Source organism: Benincasa hispida, chromosome 4, assembly GCF_009727055.1.
Source record: "Benincasa hispida cultivar B227 chromosome 4, ASM972705v1, whole genome shotgun sequence".
NCBI classification, from domain to species: Eukaryota; Viridiplantae; Streptophyta; class Magnoliopsida; order Cucurbitales; family Cucurbitaceae; genus Benincasa; species Benincasa hispida.
The window spans coordinates 9,695,031-9,706,731 of NC_052352.1; the positions used below are offsets into that span (position 1 = coordinate 9,695,031).

The 11,701-nt window shown below is 34.3% G+C and overlaps 1 protein-coding gene across 1 annotated transcript in view; it reads left to right on the plus strand.

Annotated features, from left to right (window-relative positions):
* The first annotated feature begins 11,023 nt into the window (after positions 1-11,023).
* Positions 11,024-11,701, plus strand: part of LOC120076059 (probable carbohydrate esterase At4g34215) — a 1,824-nt gene continuing 1,146 nt past the window's right edge. The window contains exon 1 of the mRNA XM_039029840.1: positions 11,024-11,696. Coding sequence (XP_038885768.1) covers positions 11,181-11,696 — 516 coding nt within the window. The 5' untranslated portion in view covers positions 11,024-11,180. The remainder of the gene's footprint in view (positions 11,697-11,701) is intronic.

Genomic DNA, 11,701 nt, shown 5'->3' on the forward strand with positions numbered 1-11,701 from the left:
TATTTCCAAATTGCTTCTTCAAACTGATAATACTACCAAAGAACTTTTAATTAGTGTTAACTCCTCGCTTTAGAAAGTCTTCACCTCCTATCATGAATTGTATAACTTATCTGAGACAATATCATGTTACTCTTTAATCTTAAAACAAACACATATCACTATTTAGACCCTCCCATGCACGAGTCTAAAAATCTCACTTAAGTGAAGCTCTTGAAGTCCCCATATACTATAGAGTATTTGTCATTCCAAAATACATAACCATAACCTTATAATAGCTGTAACCATTACCTGATGCCAGTTTCTAAGATAAAGACCTTCATGATTGCATACATCTATATTGAGAATGTTCACACTCCATAGAGTGGGTCACCTCATTGTCGATGCAACAGAAAACATATCTCTCATGGCATCTCAAGTCCAGGATTCAGAATTCGGATTCAGCACCTAATTGCCCTGACCATCCCCTGCAACCGAGATACGCTATCATATTCAATCCATAATAGTTGATACAAAGTCGCATGAATCATCTTTCTTTCCTAATAAACAAAGATGATGTGCTCCAAGGCAAAATATTAAGGCACATATGAAACATTTTGTTAAATGGTTCTTGTACCAGTGACCTAGGCTATTCCAACTCTACTAGAGTACTTCTATGAGGAGCCTTAAGGATAGGAGTTGCTCTCAACTTAAGTTCATCTCTAGTGTTAGGGGTCATTCTGGTAGATCAAATTTACTCAACCTTAATAATCATATACCTTGTTTCTTATTTGGAGCTAGATTACTTTCACCTTCAATCAAATTGATGGCTTCATTAATTCCTTGTTCTAGATATTCGTGTCCACAATCAAAACCTCTAAACCTTGCTAATACCTTTCAACATCTTCCCCCTCTTTAACGAGGACTTACCCTTTCCATTTCCATGGTTTCTAGCAACTATTGCTACTAAACATCCTTTCATAAAACGTTATTTCCTCGACTCCACTATAATTTGAAAAAGATTGCTAAGCACTCTTCCGACACTTGATAGTCTAGCTTAATTAAATTTTCATGCTAAAATTGAGTTCCATGACAAATAGCTTAGGCAGGATATCCATTCAACCAACAATACTAAGATCCATAGTTCCAAATAGTAACGAGATTTTTCATACCAACTCTAAAGGTTCGTAAACCCATATTTCCTATCTTGAACACCAAACCAAACCTTTGTTCTTAATCTCAAAACATCAATTCCCCCTACCTTTTCAAAACAACAAGATATTTCTCAAATCCTTTCATCTTCCTTTATCTTTTCCAAGACCAATAAATCCAAGATGCTCTATTTCACTTCCCTAGTGAAATATATCTATATCAAAGCATGTGACTATTTGAATCCCTTTTCACAATCTACAATCCAACAACCTAAGCAAGCTATATATATATATTTTTGAACACTGCATACTGCAGTGCAAAGTTCCAAATGGTAATGAGAGATTCCTATTTTACACCAAACCATGCCTTGTATCCACCCATATCATGTCTTAAAATCCAAACCTTTCTTAACTATTCTAGAATCTTGAACACATTAATTTCCATTTATCTCCCCAAATGAATACAATCTTTTCTTAAATACTATTATTTTCTTTACATTTATCCTTGCTTAACCCAACAACTTGAAAGTGCACTTTTTACTTTCTGAGTGAAACATAATCCCAAACCAAGACATGTGACCCTATAACCTTTTCCATAAATCTAAAATTTCATTCCAAACTTGGAACTTTAGTAAGGTATCCCCACAAGATAACATTGCTTTTAAACTTCAAAACGTTTATCCTTCCTCTTGGTATAGTTAATTAAACTTGAACCTTTTCATTGTGACAAACACATAGTTCAAACCCAAGTACCTTAAGAATTTTCAATCCAATAACTCGTTTTCTCCCATCTAAAGGCAACTATAATTTCAACCATCTTGGTATTCCTTGACCAATTCATCTTACCTAGGTCTTGTAAACAGTTCCTCATGCTATCGCTTTATGCTCCAACTAGTAATTCTTCTTCCTTTTAGGCACGTTATATGAAGAACCAAAACACCATACATTACTCGATCCACCAACTTCGATACCATGAAAATGATCATGACCTACTAATCCTTTCAAAAAATTTCTTGGAACATTTTGACTTTAATATCTAGTAATTCTTAATAGAATTTATAGTCGCTTCTTCACCTTTTTTTTAAAATTTTATAAAGAAACTTTAATCTCGTAACTAAGAATGTGTGCCTTGTGATAAAGTTCCTTGTAGCACCACTAGTTTTATTCCCGTAATGCAAAACTTAATATTATTCCTCAGTGAATTTCCAATTCACCTACCTTATTCCATAGCTTAACCAAATACATCCATTTCTTTCTTTCATGTCATAAGTGTATAACACTTCATAGTTCTATTAGGTTTCAATATCCCTGAACATAAATATATGTCCGTTTCTAACAGTCCTTCTATGAATTAAACTAATGCCAAATGGCCTTATTATGATCCTTCTTTCTTTCCATAATACCAAAACAAAATAGTCATCTCATACTAACTTCTTTCAGGTCGTTAAACTAGCAATAACAATTAGTCAATACATAAACTTAGACATTAAGGCTTTTAAACACATTTTCCATAAAACATTTAATGAAAGAACATACCTAGCGAGGACGAAGGATCCGTGAATAGCCATAAGGGACACAAAACCAAGACTTACATCGTAAATCAGTCTGATAACTGGCAAAAATACCAGTTATTATAAGCCTTTTATTTTTAATTATGAGGGCTAACAAGTAGAAAATGCGGTGATAATATTAGAATTTGTGAAAAATTGAGTTTTGCGTCGATTAGCACCTAAAGCCTCACTGACCCCAATATTATGCGTTACTCCATGCCAAGGTGTATTTTTGTAGCTATTGCAGGAATCAAACGCATGCGCTGGAAATAAGCAATCGCAATTAAACGCATGCACTGAAGCCAGGCGAATGCAATGACAAGTGCATGCACTGAAAGCCGAGCTATCGCATAGACAAACGCATGCAGTGATCACATACGTCCATCACATGGAAGTTGCAGTGATTGAATGCGTCCATCGCATGGAAGTTGCGGTGATCAAACAAATGAGGTAATCACTTGGAGATTGTGGCCACGGAGTGACAACCTTCAATAGAAGGGTGATCGCAAGATGGGTAGAATGCATTGATACTTCAGTTGAATCAAGCTTGGACGCAATACTTTGAAGTATCAACAAAATAAGCATGATTGTGACAGTTGCCCATCTCGCGACATAGCAGACAGCTGAGGACATAGACCGCAATCATGATAGCTTCGGCGTTTAAACTCTATAAATAGCTCCCTTAGACCTTCATTTCAAGGCATTCGAACTTCTGCCTCAAGGAAGAGGTTTGCGATCACATATGAAAGCATGAGCAGATTTTCAGTGAGAATTCTTCATCTCCAAAAACCAGACCGAGTGACGACTGGAGCTTTCGCCGGAGATAGAGCTCGAGAGAGACATCTCCACCATTCATCCATGGCATCACTAACAGCCTTGACGCAGAGTCTTTCATTTCTCCTCTAACCTCTATATTGTATTACATTTTAGCTTAAGATATTAAGATATTTTGTAATCAATGCATATCTTGATTCCTTCAATGTCATCTTCTTCATCATCTTTATCTTTATCATCGTTTACCTTCATCGTTTATTTATCAAAGGCGATCCCATACTTAATCATGTAGCCTAGAGATAGGATGCATGTAATAACCCACCGAGAGGTGTGCATTGTGCGAGTATAGTGAGTTAATCCTCTTTGCTTGGTGAAAGGCTATAGTAACGCTTGTCAATGGGTTATTGCAATGCTTGTTTATAAGTTAATTAGTTGCGTCTAACTGCCTGAGAAGGTAAGAGATGGAACGCACTAAAGCAAAGTATGCATTGTTTCTAGAGATAGGCACAATCTTATACTCGATGCAACCATGCACTATAGAGATATAGTCATGCGGCTGACCACCGAGAGGTGTGCGATGTGTTAGTATGACGAGCTGGGATTACTCGAGCGATTTAAGATAATAAACATTACTATACGTTAACAGTTGTTGTGTATCTACCAATTCTCATCGCAAATCTTCTATTGCTCAATCTGTTTAGTTAGGAGTAGGAGTAGCATGTAGCCCATTAAACTTCGTCTTTTTACTTTTATTCATCGCCTCAAACTCATTGCTTCACAAGCATTATTGAGCGACGAGTCCCTGTGTTCGACCTCGGATTACTCAAGAAACTTGTGTTCTTGTTATACTTGGCGCGAATGTAAGAAAACTTGTGATAGGAATGTGTCGTCATTGCATACTAGATTAACGCATACTTTTCATTCCAATGCATGACCTCAGATTCATGGGTATAAACGCATAGCTTAAGGCATAAAACACACAACAAATAATGCGTTCACACCCCATAATATTTCCTTTGAACACAGTCCACAGAACCTAAAACTTATTCTCTGATACCAACTGTAACGACCCGAGTTCAGGAGGGGTACATGAATGAACCGATACCACATCTGAATGAAAGGGATCCTGAGGACATGAAAGTATGGGTAAGAAAGGCTTAAAATAATTGAAAGTTACTACCTATACCAACAAGGTGCACCTTCTTTTTCGGTGGCTCAATCATAGGAACTCCAAAGCTAAGCGTGCTTAGCTTTGAGCAATCCTATATTGGGTGACCTTCTGAGAATTTTCCTAGGATGCATGTGAGTGAGGACAAAGCATGCTGAAAGGACCCATGTTGGTTTGTGGAGACAACTTTCACTTCTAAAAAGAGCATTCAAGATAAGGGAGGATGACATTATCAGGTCGCAGGGGATGCAGGGGAATGTCGGGGCCATCAGGGGCCGAATCTGGATTTCGAATCCTGGTCCAAATCCTGGGCCTGGGGTATTATAGATGGTATCAGAGCAGAACCTCTCCCAGTAAGATGTGGTTCGAGGATGAACCAAGCGGAAGCTGGTGTGTATGTAACGACCCGAGTTCAAAAGGGTTACATGAATGAACCGATATCACATCCGGTGGCTCAATCATAGGAACTCTAAAGTTAAGTGTGCTTAGTTTGAGCAATCCTATGTTGGGTGACCATCTGGGAATTTTCCTAGGATGTATGTGAGTGAGGATAAAGCATGCTGAAAGGACCCATGTTGGTTTGTGGGGACAACTTTCACTTTTCAAAGAGCATTCAAGGCAAGGGAGGATGACATAACAAGGTCGCAGGGGATGCAGAGGAATGTCGGGGCCATCAGGGACCGAATCCTGGGCCTAGGGCGTTACAATTATGAAGCAGAAAAGGACATCCCAATCCCCAATCATTCTTGGGTGTCCCTTTTGTCCACTGGAAAAGTTTTGATTCATGTACACCAAGGTGACGCTGTTGAATTATCTGAAGAGGAAAGCCAGGAAAAGATGGACCCGAAACGCAAGGTCCATGCATTGAGCGATAGTACAAAGAAGTTCGAACCACTTTATCTAAAAGAGAGACAATCAAAGCCAATGCCCCCTTCTATTGAGGAGCCACCAACACTTGAGCTTAAACCTCGCCCTATCATCTAAAATATGCTTTTCTTGGAATTAATAACACTTTACCTATTATCATCTCATCTAGACTCTCTCATGCTAACGAACAACTTTTGCTACAGGTATTGAAGAAGCATACACAAGCCATAGGCTGGACGCTTGCTGAAATCTTTGGAATCAGTCTTTCTACTATATGCATAAGATAAGATTGGAGGAAGGAAAGACCAGATATTTTGAGCCCCAAAGCAGACTCAACCCTATCATGAAAGAAGTGGTGAAGAAAGAGATTATTAGATGGCTCGACACTGGGGTACTTTATCTCATCTCTGACAGTAACTGGGTAAGCTCAGTGCAAAGCGTGCCAAAGAAAGAAGGTGCCACTGTAGTCATCAACAGAAACAAAAAGTTGATTCCATCCAAGACAGTCACTGGGTGGGGCTTTTGCATGGACTACAGAAAGCTGAATGCAGTAACCAAGAAAGACCACTTTGCACTTTCTTTCATTGATCAAATGTCAGATAGACTCGCTGGAAAATAGTTATATTGTTTCCTAAACAACTATTCTAGTTACAATCAAATTGTAATCGTTCTAAAAGATCAAGATAAAAAACTACTATTTTCCCCTTTCGAAATTTGCATTTAGACGCATGCCCTTTGGGCTATGCAATGCGCAGGGGACGTCCAAGAGGTGCATGATGGATATTTTCTCTAATTTTCTTAAACAATCTATTGATGTTTTTATGGATGATTTCTCTATTTTTAGGGATTCTTATTTTGTTTGCCTTAATAATTTGGAAGTTGTCCTCATCTGATGTAAGGAGACCAATTTAGTGTTCAATTGGGAGAAGTGTTACTTCATGTGATCGAAGGCATAGTTCTTGGTCACAAAGTTTCCAAGGTAGGTTTGAAGGTTGAAAACGCCAAGGTAGATGTGATTGCAAAATTACTAGCCTCTACAAATGTCAAGGCATTCAAAAGCTTCTTAGGGCATGCAGGCTTTTATAGGAGATCCATTAGAGAATTTTCTCAAATTGTGCAACCTCTTAGCACTTTGCTCAAACAAAACATGCCCTACGATTTTGACACTAACTACCGCACTCTTTGCACTATAGATATATTTTAGTGTCCATTGGATATAGCCGTCAACAGTGTAATGACCTTTCACAAATTGCTCGTAAGTACAACTAGGTTAAAATTACCATTTTGTCCCTATAGTTGCATCTAACTCCTTAAGTACCACTAATTCTTCTAATGAACAATAAGTCATTGTCCAACTACAACCAAACCTCTCTCGGGCTAAGAGAGGGTGTGGCGCCACATTTTTCAAGCCTCAAAATTTATCTACTTACTCAAACGTTAGGGAATGAGTGAATTTCATCTTGTGTAGTTGTGTTCTCAGCTCCTCTCACCCATACAAATCGAAGGACCACATTCATAGATAGGAGTTCACGACTCACTCAAGATTCAAGTCATATAACCTATGGTCATCCTGGTGAAATGTAAATTCTAATAGGTATTATATAATGAGACTAGTCATTTCGTGATCCAGTCTTATACAAACTCCTTTATGTAAAACACCCCCGCTCACATGTCTCTACATGAATGATTAGGATCATATCATTTGTAGTACTTTACAACAATTGTAACATCTAAAGTGGACCATATTCGTAGTGTCACCAATGTAAGGTACTCAACCTTATCCATCTACTATAGACCTTAAACACGATCCACTTGTATGTCTCTACATACATATTTAAGCTACAGAAGATAACCTTAGATGCTAGTTTATTGGTTTGTGGGTTAATGTTACTAAATGTCGAATAAAACATCTAACATTTTATTAAATAAATAAATTATTTATACATTACAATTATAAACTACAAGACCCACGAGATTTAGGCCATAAACTCTAACAACTGAAGGTTTTAATAAAGATCATGGTCATTTCAATACCACCACGAAAATTATTTTAGGTAAATGATTGGCTGATACCTACCTCTCCCACTATGGTCATTTACTCTAATTATATTATTTATCATTTATAATCTCTATTAAATTTCGTATCTATCTCAATAAAATCACCATTCCACCTAATCTCTTTCTTTAAATCTCAAATTAATTAATTGTTTTCTTTTAATGTCTTCATTTAAATTTCATATATATATATATATATATATATATCTCCCAAGTACTTTAGCTCTTCCAAATTTCATGATCCTAAAATTAAACTCAGTTACTATTTGATTCATTTATGAACATTCCTCTTTGAAAATGTACAAGTCTAACCCATAAATAACCTTATAATTTGAAAAGTAAAGCAATTATTTAAAGTCAAAAACGCAAAATAGTAAACTAACCTTACTAAAATAGTCGTTTAAAAAGAAGCTAGTTACAAACAATCGATCCAATTAATAATGTGTTTTGTGGCCTTTCAACATAGACTTTAGATGTGTATTATGTATAAAACTAAATTTCAAAAAAGTGTTGCGATATAAAAAGTGATAGTGTACTATTAGGACTTCAAGCTAGTGAATGTTTTAATTGTTTAATCAAATATATTATACAACTCTTGAATTTTCTCTTATAAAACCTTTTAAATATAGTTTGTTAGCCTTTCTATGTTTTTTTTTAAAACCCATACATGAGGTTGTTTTTATCATCATCGCAAAATATATGAAATCTCTTAACAATCTTTATTCTCATTTTGATATCAAAACTCAAATTTAAAAATTATAGTAAGATGTTTCAAAATTAATGAGCAATTAAACATTTTAATTGATGAAACTGAAAGTCAAAATTGATAGAATAAATATACTAAGGGTAATCTGGCCACCAAAGTTTGATTCTTATTTGAGACAGGTTTATTTCCTTTTTTTATTTTAGCCCATTGTTGTCACTTAAAGTTTCTTATATATATATATTTCCACATATATGTTCATGTTTATATACAAATATTTTTTAAATTTTAGACTCATTTGGTGATTATTTATTTTTAATTTTTGAAAATTAAAACAAACTATAGCACCAGTTTTACATATAATTTTTTAGCTTTTTATTTATTTTACCATTATTTTTAAATCACATTAAAGTCAGTCCAAATTTAATTTTTAGTGTGTAAATTTATGACCAGTAAGTATATAAATTTTAATTTTAATAAGTCCCTTAAAAATTTCTAATAGATTTATAAAATTAAATTTAGTGTATAAAAATCTCATAAAATATTTAAAATGCTTAAAAAGTAATAGTTATTAGATAAAAAAAAAAATTGTTTCTAATTGAACCTCACAATTTCAATTTTTTAAAGTTCAAGAACTATATATGACACAAATTTAGATGTTAGTAAGCTAAAATTTTTGTCCCTAATATGTAATTTTTGATCTACCAATCTCCATATGTTAGTTAGTTATGATCGTTTGACGATATTATATCAGTACACTTAAAATTATGTTTAGTTGAACTTGTGCCCTTGTATAATATCTTGGCTTTGCCACCTATACGAAGAGTAATTTCCTAAATCTTAATAAAAATTTATGTTGTTTTGTACTTATACACTTTTGCTTTTGATGAAACAAAAACTTGCCCAAATTTATAAATGATTGAAGATTTCAATTATTTAACTTTTTTTTTCTTCTTTTACAGTACACATGATTGCGTTTTAGTAAAGTTTGTTAGCATAGTAAAGTACGACACATTTATCAAGTTATTTGTTAATTATTCTAACACTGGCGGATTGGGTCAAGTAGATAGTTAGGTGAATAGTTAGGTGAATTTAATGGAAGATGATAACAATTTATTAGCATCGCCAAAGATTAATTCTTTTTCCTCCATTGCTCTTTTCTAACATTGTTATGATTACCTTGCCTAATTTTAATTTTCTCTCCAACAAATTTGCCATATCCATTTTTAATTTTATTTTTTAAATATATATATATATAGTATTAGGTGCTCAATCAATCACTTGAAATTTGTCATGTAGCAAAAAAAACTTCTTTAAAAAATTATATTAGTTTTTTAATATGTTCGGTAGAAGAGCGTCATGATATTGCCCCATTAATCATTGGATTTATTTTTATAAGTCATGTTGATTTGTGATAGATCGTGACATCATTTTTTACAAATATAGTATATACCATATTAACAATCAGACAACAACAACGAAATAATATTTAATAATTAATTTCTCTTATAATAAGAAAAATCTAATCTCACTAAAAATTTTGTCAATGATCCTAAAGAGATTCCACTTCCTCATGAATTTATCTTGAATCGGGATCTTTTGGCGCAACTTTATCCTAGTTTTGCTGAGGGAGCAACCCCATTTTTCACTTTGAATTGGTCAAAAATATGCGGAATTTCTGACTTTTCGCGGAGGATTAGATCCAGTAACCGGGGGTCTATGGTTAACCGATTGAGGGGGATCCTGTTGAGTTCTTACGCTTTCATGTCTACAACTCAGTTCTATTGGGGACATCACATGTCGTACTCTATCAAAATTTTCAATTTTCTATTTAGATAATGGATAATGAAAAAAAAAATTGTAAAAATGGAATTACGACCATTTCCTATAAACATCTTATCTAGATAAGATACCCGATGGTTGATGGATTTATTAACACATTCTTGACGGTCAAGAATTTTTTAAAAATTAAAGGGTTCAAAAACATCTTGGTCCCCAAATTAATTTTCATATAAATAATTATTTAGTCTATAAACTTTAGTTTATAATGATGTTGTCCTTGTACTATCCAACTTGAAACAACCGAGCTCCTATATAACAATTTAGTCATTAAACTTGAATATGTATAATTTATTTTCTATAATTTTAAATTTATAATAATGCATAGTCACTATGATGGATCTCATCAAAATTATGTGTCAATCTTTATTACGTAATGACTTAATTTATATAATTTACAAATAAATTGTGATCAATAATCAAATTATGTGAAGGAAATATTATTAAATAATATTTTTGATGAGTGGGAATGAATCGTTACTTATTAAAGTTTAGGGATATTATGTTGTTACAATTTAAATATTATATAGACTAAAATGTAGTCACAAATTCAATTGCCTATGTTAATTTAGTAGAACAAACATGTGCATATTGTTGAAAAATTAGTAAGAAATTATATAATTCATGAACTAAATTTTTATATTTGTATCTCAGAAAGAAACGTCTTCTATTTAAGAGGATGGAAGAGAAGATTAAAACAGTATGTAATAAAATGGAAACAACAACGAACTCGCTGAAGTTTTTTTTATATATACCTTCACAAATAGAAGGTTAACAAATTTATTTTGTGGTGGTAAAAAATAATTAAAGGCGACAAACCCTCACAATCCACAAATATTCACCAATAGAAATGAACTTTCAATATTTACTAAATTTAGAATTAAATTTGAGTATAAAAGTTGAGGGCCACTAACATAGAAAGGCAGAGGTAAGGATCAACCAACAAAACAAAAGGAAGAAGGAGCAAAATTTCAATAGGAAAGTAGTTGTGTTCGTGCAAATAGACACAGAGGAAAAGTTACAACTTTTTTTAAACAAGTGTAAACCTATTTTACACTTTTCTTCTGTGTCTACTTGCACAGATACAAAAGATCAAAATGGCTTTATTAAAGTTATCAATTTTGCTATGTACAATGCTATTCGGTTCTTCCCTTTCAAGGGCTACTTCTCCTAAGAACATATTCATCCTAGCTGGTCAGAGCAATATGGCTGGCCGAGGTGGGGTTGAGAATAATCAAGTGGGACAGCTTGAGTGGGACAGGTTAATCCCACCAGAATGTCAATCTGACTCATCCATCCTACGATTGAACCCTGCACTCCAATGGGAGATGGCACGAGAGCCTCTACATGAGGGAATCGACATCAACAAAACGGTTGGGATTGGTCCAGGAATGCCATTTGCTCACCAGTTATTAGCAAAAGTAGGACCAAAAGCAGGCACAGTGGGTTTAGTTCCTTGTGCTAGAGGTGGCACCATAATTGAACAATGGATTAAAAATCCTAGCAATCCTGATGCAACATTTTACAAAAATTTCATTGAACGAATCAAAGCATCTGATAAAGAAGGTGGGGTTGTGCGTGCTCTTTTCTGGTTTCAAGGGGAGAGTGATGCAGCTAT